Source organism: Populus trichocarpa, chromosome 8, assembly GCF_000002775.5.
Source record: "Populus trichocarpa isolate Nisqually-1 chromosome 8, P.trichocarpa_v4.1, whole genome shotgun sequence".
Classification (NCBI taxonomy): domain Eukaryota; kingdom Viridiplantae; phylum Streptophyta; class Magnoliopsida; order Malpighiales; family Salicaceae; genus Populus; species Populus trichocarpa.
The window spans coordinates 2141949-2158608 of NC_037292.2; the positions used below are offsets into that span (position 1 = coordinate 2141949).

Consider the following 16660-nt stretch of genomic DNA (forward strand, 5'->3'; position numbering starts at 1 on the left):
TTATAATATCTACAATTCCATCACGTATGAAATACATCCGACAAAGACTACAGTTTTTTTGGTTTCTTAAGCACGCAACAACATCAGATAAAATATAATCAGGAACAAAATTGAAATTGCGATTAAATTCTGCAAATGCTACGTCATTAAGCGATCTTTGTTTAATTTATGTAGTTCCATTGAATAATGTTAAACACTAGTTTTTTGAATAAAATACAATTAAAAAAATAAAAAATAATTTTTATTTTTTATTTTACTAGATCAAACCTGTTTAAATACATTTTAAATTTTGGACCGGAACCGGTTCGGCGGGAATAGTGCAGCACGCGAACAGTGCAGCAAGCTGCACTATTCCTGCTAATTAACAGGCTAATTAATTAGCAGGATGTGCGCATGCAGCAAAAAGGCAGGAACGCGACGAGAGAAGCGGATAATTTCTGCTTCAACAAAACAATATTTTTGATGCAGTTAATGGTAGGGTTCACATACAAAACACATACAAAAATCACGGTTGATTTCATAACCAAACACTAGATTTTCACTGTTACATAACAAACACAGTTGTAAACGCTTAGACAAACGGACCGTTCACACATGAAAATATAAGAATTTTGCGGTGGTTTGACAGGGGAGGCAACCTGTTTCCTTTTTCTTTTTTTCCCCCCTAAAAATCATGGCTGGGAATTGGGATTTGGCTAGAAACTTGGTAATATCATTTTGACCTCAACTTGAAGTTTCGTAAACACGTTGTTTGAGCAACTATAACTCCCAAGAGAGTAATGCCCAAGTATGGGGCTTCCCGTATCAAATGGATTCAGTTTTCATCGTCAATCCTTTGTAAGACGACCTGCTCGAATTGATAAAAGTTGCAACCTTGCAGGGAAGTGGAAGCCATGATCCTTTTCAGGGCTAGTCAACTATGTTGTCTCTAAATTCATCTGCTTGTCCATGTTCTCCTAATTGAGCATGAAGAAAGCACAAGTGGATCTGGGGTTGTTGACAGTTTAGCTGTGCTTTGCATTTTCTCCAAAAGTAGCTGTCTTATTCGGATCGTGTCAAAACACCTACAAGTAGATGAACTACTGGGTGAAATTGGGTTTAGTCAAAATCTTTCAAGTAACAGAGAAAATAAATAAATAATAGGGTGACAAAGAACTTCAGCGCTACCAGACCTCGTCAACTCTAGTGAACAAGGATTGGGGCAAGCAAGGACAGCCGTAAGGGGGCACTTTGTGGTGAGATAAGTGCAACAAGATGAGACGGATTTTCTCTTCTATTTGCTTTGCCGGCTCTTCATGGGTCATTCAAGCCAGAAAAGGACATGTAAGCTAGTCTAATATTTCCTCCAACTAGGCGAAGTAACTTGCCGCATTAGTTACTTGATAGGCTTCAATGAGTAGCTTCCATCTCATGTTTATTCACTCTGGCAAGAAACAGCATGTCTCTTCTTGAAATGCGAATCTGTCATTTCATGTCTTTATCAAGACAAGGGAGAAGGGGAGGGAGGGGTAGAGGTTAGGCAATGGGTGTATAAAGATAACAAAAAAAAAAAGATGTTTTTCAGGTCAAGCTAACTGATGCCTGATGGGTTAGGTTATAAAATCAAGTTAGTAGATGCTAGTAGTCTTGAAGCTTAAGAAACTATAATTAATTAGCAACTCATGGAGCTTAGATTCCGACAACATTTCTTCTAATGATGTAAGAACTCTTTCGTGCTTGGATATCTAAATTTAAAAGAACGGTTGAGAAATGCTGTTGCCCTCTGGATGGAGACGAGTTCGGCATAATTTCAAGATGCTACGATGCCTCAGTTGACCCAAGAGCCAGAGGCTATTTGCTTGTATTGATTATTTTTTATCATGTGCGTCTAATCAACGAATTTAGTGCAAAAGTTTAGTCCAAATGGTAAATAAATAAATTTAGTTTGAATCATAAGAGCATTATTAAGAAAATGTTTTTCATAAATACAATTTATGTGGCTGCAAAGTTGATGATGAACATGAAGTGTCTGCGAAGATCGCATGATATATCGAATAGCTTAAAGCATGAATTTCTTGAGCAGTTGTAACATTGCAGTATCCTCGAAAACTAAAGAAATCGTGTTCTTCATAGGTCATGCAGGTAAAGACAACGTGGGAAACTTGATCGCGGCATAGTTTTTGTTTTTTTTTAAGATTAATGTGAGTGTTCGAGCTAATTTGCATGTATCTAAATTAATCCTACGGGCCCTGAAGTTAACAATCATGCAAGTTTCTAGTGGTCTTAAGATTTATGAGATTCAAACTAGTGATTTTTAGAAAGCAAATTCAAAATCTGACTTGTTGAGTTATACTCTCGAGATTTCTCAGCATAGTTTTTGAACAACCCTGAAAGGAACCATAAATTTATCCCATGGAACAACCTTAGAGTAGTCGCAGGTCGGCAGGTGGTTTGACTCCATGGTTCAGTTGGCATAATTCACGGTAATTATGGTCAAAATCTATGCTGAGAATCGCCACTGTGATGATGAACTTACCTTTTGTTTTTAGATGATGGGGGAGAGATGGTATTTTGTCTGACATTGTATAAGTTGAGAGAGAAAAGACAGAGAGGCAGTACATTGATTTTTGGTAATCTTTGGAAGGACAGGAAGGAATCAAAAGAATGGTCACCATCCACTTGGATGATTCTACAGTCTAAACATCTTATTTTAAGGTTAAAAAAAAAAAAAAAAAAACAGTATATATTTTGTTTGACTAGCTAAGACGGTCATGCTTTTTCCTCGCAAATACATCTAATTTCTTTCCCAGAAAAAACAGAATAAAACTACAAATAATCATGATCAGTTGCAAAAACAATAGGTGATTGGTAATTAGTTACAGCTCATTTCTGCATTCATGTGTGTCTTCAAAGGTTGTCCGCCTCGCATACATCTGCAATTTGAACTTCGAAGTAAAAATGACGCATCATGCATATTTGATTTTACCATACTGCCCCTTTCTCAAGGCACAATATATATATATATATATATATATATATATATATTTGAACGAGAAAAGAAACAATTAAAATCATGATTGTAAGAAATTCATAAGGCACTGACTGTACTGTGCAAATGGCAGGCTAAAAGTCCAGAAATCATTCCAAGAAGACACGCCATGTCTTTAAAACCTTAAACACCATGATACCATAGTCAACAAAGCCACATCACAGATGCAACTGAAACGTGATTGGCAAATATTATTTTCATAATATTCAATTTAATACCTTTTCTTTCAAATCACTTGATGGTTTGGCGTTGTATTAGTAATTATTATTTAAAGTGTTTTTCAGTAATAATATTTTTTAATTTTTTAAAATTTATTTATTATATTAACATATCAATTTAAAACACTAAAAAAAAATTAACATTTTTCATCAGAAAAAAAATGAGATCATTATGTAAAATCCACTAGTTATGTCCATATCCCATCTATAAATTATATTATTTAAAAATAAAAAGTAATTATAAAAACCAACGTTTCACATTTTCTTTTATAAATGAAAAAATGGTTAAGGGGTAATATAGTAATTTTAGCATGACAATAACTTGGTCGAAGAAACTATTCAATTGCTCTGTCAACCCCAATAATAGTTAATTTGGAAATAGGAAAATGGAAAAACTTGGAAGGGGACCGGAAAAGAATCAAAAGGGAAGAATTCTCTGAAAGATTTGTAAGAGACTGACAATTTGATTCTCTGATTCCCTAAGGTGGGATCAGAGGATCAGCATCATATACATGCTTATATATTTTTATTTATATATATAAAAAACTTCTGCACGTAAAAAGAGTTGCGTATTATCCTTGTACAAGATTTTTACATAGCCATTTCAGCAACATAGCACAAAAACTAGAAGAAAAGGTAGTATGAAACATTGTTGAGAAGGTTTTTGAACGGTGAGTTAACTTTTTTGTGTGGTTTGCTGAAATGGGTGTGCCTCCAAATGATGGCAAAATGGAAGGGTGGTTGTTTATCATCAGGTCCCATAGGTTTGGTTTACAGTTTTCACGCAGAAGGTACTTCATTCTTCAAGAAAACTACCTCAGATGCTATAAGACAAAGCCCATTTCACAGGAAGAGGTAACTTCTTGTTTCGTTTGTTTCTGTTGTGTTTCTTCATTTGAAATTCTGATCAACTCACAATGTAAAAGGATGCAGGCAGATAGATGTTTATTTGGTATAGATTTCTTTTTATTTTCCAGTTCTTGTCTTTTTTATTGGTATAAATGGGAATTGGATAGGGTTGAGAAAAGGTTTGAATGTGCCCTTGATTTTCTCAAGCAGAATCTGTTTTTGTATTTTGAAGGGGTGTGTGTGTGCGGGGGTGTGGATGTTTGTTTGATTATGATATTGATTTGTACGCCTGTATGATTTTTGGACTTTTATAATCTAAATGGTAACTGAAAATGGATTCTTCCTTATCTGAAATTTTTATCTACTGATGTGGATTCATGATTTTGCTTTCGGCATCAAATATTTCAGAATCTATCCACTTTACTATTGATTCCTGGATATGATTTTATCTTTCCTAGAAGAACAAAAGGTGAGGAAGTGAAAGTTTTTCAAGTGGTTTATAATATTAAATCAATGGTGGGGTGAAAAGCCTATCTTTCTGAAAATGTTATGCCTTGCTGGGAATGGAAGAAGGGCACCTTTTTTATATTTGATCTCTCGCATTAAATACCTGTACTATTAACGAGTTAGAGGGTGACATCATGCCAAATATGCAGGGTGTTGAGTTGAGTTGTAACTTATTTGTTGACTTCAATTTAAATCAGGATAAGATATATAGGTTCAAAGTTTTGCTGATGGTAGAATCGTCTGTCAAACCATAGCTTCTGCTTTGATTAATGATAGGAGAAGATTTTGATAGAACATTCCTTATGGTGAAGCCCTGAAGTGAACATCACAAGAATGGAAATCCTGGAAAGCTGAAGGGGCTAGAAGTCGTTCAAATCTAGGAATCTGAGATGATTGGGCTAGAAGTCGTTCAAATCTAGGACTCTGAGATGATTATGATCTGATGATAACCTATTAAAGATGTGTTTCTGTAGATGCAGTCATGTTGGTGCGGTAATTCTTGTTCGAAAATAATCCTCCATGCTGAAGAACTATAGTTTTGAAAGGAAAACAAAATAAATGACATGATATGCTTCCATTTCAACATCTTTTATCAGCTTCATCTATAGGATGCTGTTAAGTCCTTTTGCAATTTCAATCAGATGATTTGATTATCTCTGATAATAACGCAAAAGGCCTAACTGAAAATTTATATTTCAGGAGCCACTTAGAAGTGCAAAAATAGACTCCTACATTCGCATCACAGATAACGGAAGAGAAAGCATCAATCGGAAAGTATGCCCTTTGTTTTCATAGTTTCTGTTTTTCTAATCCATGATGGATGAAATTCTTCATGGCCCTGCAAGGGACGGGTTTTATTTTCCAAGCACAAGTAATTGTTTGCAACTTGCAGGTCTTCTTCATTTTCGCGCTTTACAATATTTTAAACGAAAATGATCATCTTAAGGTGCAGCAAATTCCAAGCGATTTCATTCTATTTGATTTATAAATTTGTGTAACGCAAGCTCTAACAAACACTTCTTTTATAGTTGGGAGCAAGTGGTTCAGAAGATGCAGGAAGATGGATTCGTTCCTTGCAGAATGCTGTCTTGAAGGTTTTTTACTGTTAACTTGTAATAAACCATTTCAATGGTTTATCTGGTGATGAAAACCTCACGTTTGATTATGTTTTCCAGGAGTGCCCAAATCCAGAAAAGGAGTTCATGTCTTTTTCTAAGAAGAACTGGCTACCTTCAAGGTATGTCAGGCTCTGCCAAGACAAGTTCATGAAACTGAACCTTTTCATTTGATTTTGTTATGTTCGTAATTTTTATTTTCCAATTTTGCATCTTATTTCTTCCCGACATCAATAAACACTAGACATATGTGCAATTTCAAGCTATAGGCTTGTGCTAGCGATTTTGACTCAATCTCCATTACTGTGGAGCGTAGAGGTATACAACTATACATTGCTGCTTGCAGAAGGCCTGCATTTGTTATCAGATTCTATTCTTCTATGCTTACTGATCATCTAAGAGAAGAGACTCGTAATACTTTCATGATTTGATTCTTGAAATGTAATTACTATGAATTCAACCATTTGAAGATTTGGAACTCTCCCCATGTACACTTCTTTATCTGGGTGTTTGGTAGTTGTAGTAACGATTTTTTTTTAATGTTTTTTATTTGAAAATATATCAGAATAATATTTTTTTTATTTTTTTAAATTAATTTTGATATCAGCATATTAAAACAATACAAAAATATTAAAAAATTATTTTAATAAAATAAATAAATAAAAAATTTTAAAAAACACGATTTCAAACGCGTTACCAAAACAAGATATGGTCATTTGGAATTCTTAGTAAGCTTCAATCTTCCAAGTAGCAATATTTTGAAGTTTTAGATTTCTTTCCACACAATAATCCAAGGTTGCTTCAACAGATTTGGCAGTGCAAAGAGGGCTCAGCGCCAAAGATCCATAGATTATTACTCCTTCTTGCATAATGAGGCAGTGACATCTGATGTAATTGCGCCGTCACCATGGAAAATATTTGGTTGTCAGAATGGTAAGACTTACATTTTTAATCTAGTATTCATGGGATGATCTTATTTGCTTAAACCTTGTTGCAAATTCAGGATTGCGTCTCTTCAAAGAAGCAAAAGATTGGGATTCTCGTGGGAGGGTAAGTTGAAGCACTCTTTCATTGCCTGGTGATTATGGATAGCAGCACTTCACTTCTTCAGCTAAAGATTTTTTTTTTCTCAGCATTGGGATGATCACCCAGCTATAATGGCAGTTGGTGTGCTTAATGGGACTCCAGAAGCCATTTTCCATACTCTTATGTCTCTTGGTGCCTCGAGATCAGAGTAAGATTGCTGGAATGTTGCCTCTTATCTTCTTAAAAGTGGAATTGGAAGCATGCTTTATTACAATTTCATCCTGAATGTTTAAGATATATATATATATTGTGACTTCCTATTATAACTTCTATGAGAATATCTATCACGTCTGGTTTTATATGAGCTTAGAGACAAGATAATAGTCTTCAAAGTTCTGGGGTTTCTGAGGAAAGCAACACGGGGAACTTAATTATGATTCTTATACTACATGCACCACTTCCTTTGTTCAACCCTTGTCTGCTGTTTTTGGTTTTAGATCGGATGAGCATTTAAATTAATTTTTCGTAACATTCCAGAGGCTGAATTGTCATCTGTCTTGCAGATGGGACTTCTGTTTTTACCGAGGCAGTGTGGTTGAGCACCTTGATGGTCACACAGATATTCTTCACGCGAAGTTATACAGCAATTGGTTACCCTGGTTAGATAAAGACATTTGAAAAGTTTACTTACTTCTATTATATGTTCTCATTGACTCGTAACTTCTTTGCAGGGGGATGATGCGTAGAGATTTTTTGTTGCGACGATATTGGAGAAGAGAGGAAGATGGAACATATGGTAATATTTCATAATTTTTTTCAGAAAATCGATACAATATCAAGAAGGCGTATGATGTCAACAAGCTGCAGCCTTTGTTATTTGGCCCTAACATTTTATCTGGTTTTTTCACAGTAATTCTATACCATTCTGTGATTCACAAGAAGTGTCCTCCACAAAATGGATATGTTCGAGCTTGCCTTAAAAGTAATGTATGCTTTGCTTCTGGAAATTTAAAGTGTTAATTTACTTATTAATGCTGCCAATTGACCCCGCCATGAACGGGAAAGACAAGAATTTCAATCAGGATTGTTAATTTGCATCTCTCACTATTCTTTGCCGGTTCTTCCAGCAATTATATAAAGTAAAGATTAATTTTGAGGATATTTCAGCTTAGATGACGTATGGCTTTTGATGTGAGGCTTTTTGTTCATGGTGACTTTTGCTTATTTCCTACTATCTCCATTTCACTATATATCTATTTTTTTTCTGTTTATCTGTGAGTTCCAGTTGGTTGTGTTGACTTGTTATCCTTCATGCCATACCTTTCCTAAATGTGTATTAATTTCTGACAAACCTGCAGGTGGAGGGTACGTAATAACTCCTGTGAATAAAGGAAGGGAATCACTTGTAAAACACATGCTTGCAGTTAATTGGAAGTTTTGGAAAGTATATTTGCGTCAACCATCTGGAAGATCTATAACCATCCGCATGCTTGAAAGACTTGCGGGTACCTTCTATTCTACTGATTAGGGAACTTCACCTGCGGTACATTTTAGCTTTATGAACTGAAAGTTTACTTTATTAAATCACCATCTCTGTTGTTGCATTTTGCAGCACTGAGGGAGATGTTCCAAGCCAAAGCCGGCAATTATCCATCTGATTTCTCTTCTGCGGACTCGGAAGTAAAAATAATGTTGCCCCAGGATGAAGTGGAGGATATTAAATCGGAAGATAAAAGCCAACAGAAGTTCGAACTGAATGCTGATTTAGAGGAAGACGAGGCAGAAAAAACAACTTCAGGGCGCAGAAGTTTAATGAGCCTGAATGATGCCTCTGATGAATTCTTTGATGTTCCTGATTCTGGTGAAGTGATAGCTTTTGACCATTTGGAGAATGGCTGGTTTCCTGAAGTGAGTCAAGAATGGCCTGCTTCGGTATTTACTAAACTCCATGATTGAGTCTACGCTTTCCAAAATGTAGTTTAACCAGACTTTTTAAAAGACTTCTGTTTTGCGTTTCGTATCACGAACTTCAGAAGTTGATGTCGATACTTGCTTGGGTTTTTCTTCTCTGTACATGTAAGAGATAAATTATGATAAAGAGCTGCAACCTTTTGTTCTCTGACTTTTTGGGCATCCAATTGTGCAGAACATGTCCCAGCCCAGATTATCATCTGCGGCTGTCTTTGTGAAGAAATTACATGACCTTGCAGGTTAGTCCAGTCGTGGTAGCCAAAGTTATCAATTTTAAGTTGACTGTTGAATGGAGGATGGTATGAATCACTGATTTATTGTGTTCTGGTAAAACAAATCCCTCAAAACTTGTCTCTGCTGCAGTTCAGAAGAAGGGTTACATGGACTTTCAAGAGTTGGCTAAAGAAGAAAACGTAGCGACATCCTTTGGAAATACTCTTCAAAAGGACTCAGCCTGTTCTTTACCATGCAGTTGGGCTACTGCTGATCCTACTACCTTTCTGATTCGTGGAGAAAATTATTTCAAAGACAATCTGAAGGTGCCTTAAATTCTAGCTAATTCAGTTATTTAGAACCTCCACCTTTTTTTTCTAAATTTCATGTTTAAGCATTTTATTTTCTCCAGATCAAGGCAACAGGTACATTAATGCAAATGGTTGGTGCCGACTGGCTAAGATCCGACCGCCGAGAAGATGATCTTGGAAGCCGTGCTGAGAGTATTGTTCAGGTTTGATATCAACCATCTCTATGAACTGTGTGCATATATCTTCCTATAAGAATAAAATAAAAAAAGGATGACCTATTGTTGGAAATGCAAATTTCTTCATGCAATCAATTGTTATTGGATTCATGCAGAAGTTTGCAGCACAAGGTCGACCAGAATTCTTCTTCATTGTCAATATACAGGTTAATTTAAGTTAATGTAAATGCTGATGATGAATCTCATCTTCAAGAGACAGATTATATGATATTTGACCATGAATCAGGTTCCCGGTGTAACCCAGCATACCCTTGCACTGTATTATATGTTAAAAACTCCTCTGGAAGAAACTCCCTTGCTCCACAGTTTTGTCAATGGTGATGATGCCTTTAGGAATTCAAGATTTAAGCTCATACCTTATATTTCTAAGGTAAGTAACAAAGCTTGAGTTAGCTGTATTCATAGAATATCACACAGATCATGCCGCTTAAATTCTTGCATTGTTTGTGATTTCGCAGGGATCATGGATAGTCAAGCAGAGTGTTGGTAAGAAAGCTTGCTTAGTGGGTCAAGCACTTGAAATGAATTACTTTCGAGGGAAGAACTACTTGGAGGTAGATTTCAAATAAAGTTTTCTGCATCCATAGTTTTCAGGTTGAGTTTCGTGTTGATCAACCTCTAAACATGTCCGAATTTCAGCTCGACATTGATGTCGGATCTTCCACTGTAGCCAGAGGGGTGGTCAGCCTTGTTCTTGGATACCTGAACCATCTGGTCATAGAAATGGCATTTGTGATTCAGGTGACACATATTAATCTCTCTATATCTTTATCCAGCTTCCTAAATCCTCATCCTCCGAGCTAAGTAATTAACTGCATGTGCGTGATGAGACTGAACGAAGAGTTTTCGAAATCTTCAAGTGATTTCAAAAACTGTGCTGATGTGAAGATTAAAACCATACCATCAGGAACAGAAGCATTAACACTTCCTGTCTGAAAAATCTTGTAGGGTAACACCGAGGAGGAGCTCCCAGAAGTCCTACTCGGAACCTGTCGACTCAATAATCTGGATGCATCCAAATCAGTCCTTGTATAGCCAAATGATTATGACCAACAATTTTTTTCGTCGTAATCATATGTTTCGTTCATTCATTTAAAACTCCAGTGATGACAGTTTACTAATTTCGTCAGTGGTTCTTTGGTAGGGCAAATTACTGTGTAAAGTTTTTTTTTTTTTTTTCATATAGAGATACATGACCAGAGTACATTATTTATTCTGTATTTTTTAATTTAATCTGCTAATTGAAGCGATATTTTATAAAAATATATATATTTTTTGTGAGGTAATTTATTTTTGGCATAATATTTTTCGATCATTAAAATGTGGATAATTGAGCTAATATTAAGCATTTGAATTTTCTGTCCAGTGATCAAGTTGGATGATTGTGAGTAATTCTCCACCCTATCACAGGTAGGGTTTATTTGGGTTCAAAATAGATGGATTGGTGTCATCAAGCTTAATAATTGCTTCTTTTCTCCAGGTGTATGATTTCGATTGGTTTGTACGGCACGCTTCTTTTTTTTTTTTTTAAGAAAGATGTGTGACCATTTTTGGAACAGAATTGTTTTATTTTATTTTATTTTTGTATCGATGAAAAGAGATTTATTTAGCAAGGCCGAGAGGGGTTAGAATAAAACTTGGGCTTCTTCAAGCCCATTCACATAATGTCGGCATTAAATCCATAAAGATTGGAAATTGAAGTTCAGAAACACAAACTGCATTTGCCATTATTATGCCAAGTAAGAGTCTGTGTTTTTTTAAAATTTTAATTTATTTAAAAAATTATTTTTTTATTTTTTTGATATACTAATATCAAAAATAAATTTTAAAAAATAAAAAATATATTATTTTGATATATTTCTAAACAAAAAATATTTTAAAAAATAATTGTTATAACCCCAAAAATACTATAAATAAATATATTTTGTGTTTTTATATCTTTATACTGATAGATTAGCCCTTGTATCGTTTTGGATTCAAATGAGGAGATCATATGTATAAATGATGTGTATAAAATCTTACTTGTCACCCGATTTAGGTACTAATCTAAAAATTACCTTATGTTATTAGATTATCAAATCAACCCCACATACAGTTAAAAAATCAATACTAATAAACTAATTTTATTTAAACACCAGCATCTTTTTCTTATTTTATAAAACATAAACCTTGATATTTTAGATTAAGTTTCAATGAATCAACTGAGTTATTATAAATATGGCCGGGTTGAATGAATAAATTTGATCAGGTCAATATCTTATCTAATTTAATTATAAATTCAATTCAAGTTAAGCTCCGGATCTAAAATTTCTCTAGCCAACCTATTAAGTTGAACCAAAATTCAGTAATTATATATAAAACCAATTAACAAGGGAAATAAATTTACTCCAAAAATAGACCAGATAAATTATCAAAAAAAGGAAAAAGAAATACGGAAGAGAATGTCATTTCTGGCTAATCGGATTGAGAAAAAAAATCCGAATAAATTAATCTTTGAGTTTAAAAATATCATATTACAAGAGAATTTCATGATAAACATTCACTTTCATAGTAATAATCCATTCAGTTCATGTAATAGTAATACGATTCTACATTTCTGCCAATTAATGTATACGATTCCAATATGAAATTGTGACACTGATAAAAGATTGAAAGACTTTTAGCTTGTTTATACTGTTATATTCTGTATTAAATTCTAATAAAAATTAAAAATAAAATAAAATAGTTTTGAATTGTAATCAAATAATAACAAGGATTTTGACAATATGAGAATTATAAATTAATAAAAATCATTTTTAAATTCAAACTAGAAAAAAAAAAGATAAATTACAAAAAGACACTAAAAGAGCTTAGCATTTTTCTCTAACATGTGAGAATAAACATTGTGGAATCAAGTAATGTATTAATCAGTTTATCCTTCAATGCACTGAATAACTATCTTGGTTATGAGGGTAAAGTTATCTTTTTCAAGGGATCAAATATTATTTGCCAATTGATGGTGATAATTTAGTAAATTTATGTTTTTTTATATGCAATGAGATTACTTCGTCACCCTTAAAAGCTAAGAAAATAGATTTTTTGTCAATAAGATTTTATGTATTTTCAATTTTATTTGCACAGTTAAAAAACAATGATACCCTTGAAAGCTTTTTAATAAAAAAACACGTGTTTCCTAGAGTTTATTTTTTCAGGCTTTGTTCAATTTATTTATTTTATAAGGATTTTTACTTTTGAATTAAATATAATCACCTAATGTTTTTTATGTTTTGTTCCAAATATTACTTTTGAGACCCAAGCTAGCCTAAGCCCTGGGTTTCTTGAGTTACGAGTCAACTTATCAAGTCAAGCATTTTAAGCATTAAATGGTGTATCTTGATTTTATTTTATTTTTATTTTTATTTTCAAACTTGGCCCTTACTCACTTGATTTTTATTTTTGTTTTGGATTTTTTTGTGAATATGTGGACTTAGTAATTTTCAATTTAGCCCTTCAATTCAATATTTTATGGTATTTAGTTTTCGGCCCTCAATGTTTTGGTTTAAAATTTTTATTTTTGATATTTTTATCAAATTTTAATTTATTTTTTATTTCATCATTGGATTCATAATCTTGATTTTTTTTAATTTCATCAACTGAGTTTGCTGATATTTTTTTTTCATTTGTTCATTGATTTTTTTTTCTTGATTCTATCTTTCATCATTTAAATTCCTATGAATTCACTGTCGAGATTTTTTTTATTCTTTTTCTATGATGTAAAACCTTTAATTTTTTAAAAAATATATATTTACAACGGTTAGTGAAAATAATCACATTGGACAGTGATGGAAGCTATCTAGTACAGTGTAAAAAAAAAAAGGTATTAAAACACTTGTACTTTTGCATAACAATGTCACATGCTTTTATTGCATGGGATAAGATACATTGCTTCCTCCTGTATTTTAATTTGTCTCCCGAAGGTTTTAAAGAGGTGTGGGATGCCACTCTCTCAACTTGGCTCTTGGAATGGATCTGTGCCTTTGATTGAAACCCCGACCCATTTCCGAACTTGCCCTAAATACCCTCACAAAACTTACTAAAATCACTTCACCTTACGGGCAACTTTGCCATTTCACCACCTCCCTCCAAAATCTAGTTCTCTAACATTGTCCCCACGTAGTACCATTAGATTTGATGCACTCACATGGCACGTGATCACGTTCAAACATGTTTTATAGTTTTTTTTAACTGTTTTTTTTTTTTTTTTTTTTTGTGTGCGCTCTAGTATGTTATAATAGATGTTATCATTGTATGTGACGTTAGGTTAGGAAAATCCTAAAATACTCTAATATCATCACAGGATTTATATTAAGTTTCTGTTTAAAAATATAATTGTGATTGTTTTTTAAAGTGTTTTTTGTGCTGAAATGTATTAAAATAATATTTTTTTTATTTTAAAAAATTATTTTTAAGATCAGCACATCAAAACGATTCAAAATATAAAAAAAAATTATTTTTTAACCAAAAAAATTATTTTAGACTTGAATAGTGGATTAAGTCAATGAGATTATAAATCAACAAGTTAATCAAAATTATAATTTAAAAAAAAATCAAAAGGACTCGTATTAATAATAATATAAAAAAAACATGCAGTTCAAAGTAGTATTATTACGTACACGCACGATACTAATTGATCAATATATTTATGCAAGAGAGGAAACTTATATTGTATTTTATGGTGACACAGAATCCGTATCCTATAGGTATATATGTCCATTTTTGTAAATAAGTTAGCTTTCTTTTTAATTTTTTAAGGTATTTAAAAAACAATTTTCACATATTCTAAATGAATATGAATATGGAATATGAACGAATGAATTTTCAAGAAACACATTTTCCTAATTTCATTAAATTCGAGCCCTTGCAGTTTATATAATTAATTAACAAACCTAAATCGTGTTTTTTATAGTATTTCTTTTTCTTGTATAAAAAATCTCACACATTATCATCACATTCAATACATTGTCCCTGTTCCCGGCGCCTGTGACGGGTGATGACCCAAAATATACAAGCATTATTTTCTACATCACCATCACGATATTATTTTTCATGATTATAATAAACATGCAACCACGTGGCACCATCACATGCTGCCTTCTACGTACGTCTTCTCTGCAATCCAGCAGCACAGTGGTTACATGACAGCATGTCGTCTGATCTATAAATTATTGCACGTTATGCTAGTATTAATTTTCGATAGAATCCCCTGCTCTGTATTGTATGACGACAATTTTGCCTGATGATGCCTACGCTAGACGTACAAAAAATCCATGGCTAGCGCGTATTTTGTCGATACTTTATTTATTTAGAGCCTCTTGTCTTCAAGGCTTAATTTGAATGTTCAAATTTTAAGATTTCTTTGACAACATACTCGTTGAGTGTTGCTGTCATGTGATGGGAGCTTCGCTAACAATTTGAATTTTGAGCACAAGGGCGTCTTGTTTTCTGGCATGTGCTGCTGAGTCTATTGCTGGCGACTTTGCATGAACAGCGCAACTTGGACTCCGGCTGCAATGGTGGCGCTTGAACACCACTACATGCTTGCCACACAGCTTCTATCAAACACTAGCTAATAAACACTGGGCTCCAAAAAACCTAATTCAAAACGTCAAGCAGTCTAAGAGGTCATTTGGTACTATAGCTGCCGTTTTTAATTAGCAATTGAGGTCGTAAAAATGATTAATAATATGTCATTATTGAAATGTTTTTATGTCGAGTAAATTTTGAAGGTTTTTTTTTAAGAAAAAAACTTCATCTTGTAGCATTTTACATCTGGTTTTCAAATTATTTTTTTTAAAATTAAAATTATATCTGAATATCTTATGCTTTGAAATTTTGGAAAAAGGTCCCAGAAACTTTTTCCTTTCCCGTCACATTTTAGATAAATTATCATGCATGTTGATATATTCATGAAACGTTTTTTTTTTAATTATAACTCTTAATAATAATAATAATTGTAATGAGGAATTATACGGTGTCTCAGGTGCAACTGCCACTATTTATAGTACACGAGAAATAAATATAAGAAAAGGAGAGTAATAAAAAAAAGTAAGTTTAAAAAAATAATTTTCAAGAAAGAGAAATATTCTTATGATCTTTTGTCGGTTGGATATAAAATTTTCTTTTCTCTGCTTCCATGTTTATAAAATCTATAAGAATTAACCAAAGCAATCAATTAAAAAAAAAATCACTTCAAGATTTAAAGCAGATGAACAAATTTAAATGTCAAACGGTCGAAAATCAGGGAAGCGAGGGAAAACCGTTAAAGGCTCTGTACAGACTCACAGGAGTCAAAATTTAACGCTACCGACGCGTTAAATGGCATCATGTATTTTGTCTGTTTCATTCAAACCTTGTGGTTATATATTTTTTAAAAATATTTTTTATTTAAAAATATATTAAAATAATTTTTTTTATTTTTTAAAAATTATTTTTGATATCAACATATTAAAATAATCTAAAAACACTAAAAAAATATTAACTTATAAAAAAATTTAAATTTTTAAAAAATATTTTTAAAACATAAAAACAAATATACAAGCCAGCGAGCACTTCCCATGTCAAGACCGTATCCCCTGTTGCACCCGGTAATTCTGTCGGTGCCATTGAGTGTCGGCACCGACACGCCAGATTTATTACCGGAAGACTACCTTTCGTTCGTTTGCAGTTTTTATCACAAAGCCACTGAAATCCTGGGGTTATATGGGAATTTCATGTATGTCAAGGAAAGGAGAGGAATTTTGTCGGGGAACCATGAGCGCCAAATCTGTGGTTGTGGTTTTTAAAGAAATATAAATTATAACTTCTTGAAAAATATTATTAATCATTTAAAAGCCACGTATTCCAAACGGGGGCACTGAATGATTATGATTGGTGATCGTGGGACCAGGTACTGCTTTCGTTTCCGTAGGTGAGAGGTACTCGATCCCCAGGTACACTGACTTGTTTAAAACTAGTGAAAGAGGCAGTACAAGGGAAGGAGCGACTACGCCCTAGCCCATGTTAAGTCCCTGCACCAGCATTTATTTTAAGGATTTGAGAGGATATTTGTGATTGAGAAAAGTTGCTTGAATCTCCAGGGATGCTTTTTTTCTTTTATTTCTTTCATTAACAAATAAAAAATATCCTTGAAAGTATTCATGTAAGTTCA

General features: G+C 33.3%; 1 protein-coding gene and 1 long non-coding RNA gene across 3 annotated transcripts; one reads left to right on the forward strand and one right to left on the reverse strand.

Annotated features, from left to right (window-relative positions):
* Positions 1-497: 497 nt before the first annotated feature.
* On the reverse strand, positions 498-1843 carry LOC112328312 (uncharacterized). Its single transcript, XR_002983061.2, has 2 exons — positions 1173-1843; positions 498-1064 (listed from the first exon to the last, which is right to left on the reverse strand). It is a non-coding gene; the product is annotated as an uncharacterized LOC112328312 (long non-coding RNA).
* A 1763-nt stretch (positions 1844-3606) lies between these two features.
* LOC7494949 (protein ENHANCED DISEASE RESISTANCE 2) lies at positions 3607-10760 on the forward strand. 2 transcript variants are annotated; one of them, XM_024606521.2, is made up of 21 exons: positions 3607-4101; positions 5302-5376; positions 5495-5548; positions 5631-5696; positions 5778-5839; positions 6526-6650; positions 6721-6767; positions 6851-6951; positions 7307-7402; positions 7475-7539; positions 7654-7725; positions 8102-8248; positions 8356-8651; positions 8890-8953; positions 9078-9253; positions 9340-9441; positions 9570-9620; positions 9701-9844; positions 9933-10028; positions 10114-10215; positions 10423-10760. In XM_024606521.2, the coding sequence occupies exons 1-21, from the start codon at positions 3949-3951 to the stop codon at positions 10507-10509; spliced, it is 2181 nt and encodes a 726-aa protein (XP_024462289.1). In that variant the 5' UTR covers positions 3607-3948; the 3' UTR covers positions 10510-10760. The 2 variants fall into 2 exon arrangements, with proteins under 2 accessions (XP_024462289.1, XP_002311087.2); XM_002311051.4 differs by having other exon boundaries at positions 3608-4101; positions 8356-8675.
* Positions 10761-16660: the final 5900 nt, after the last annotated feature.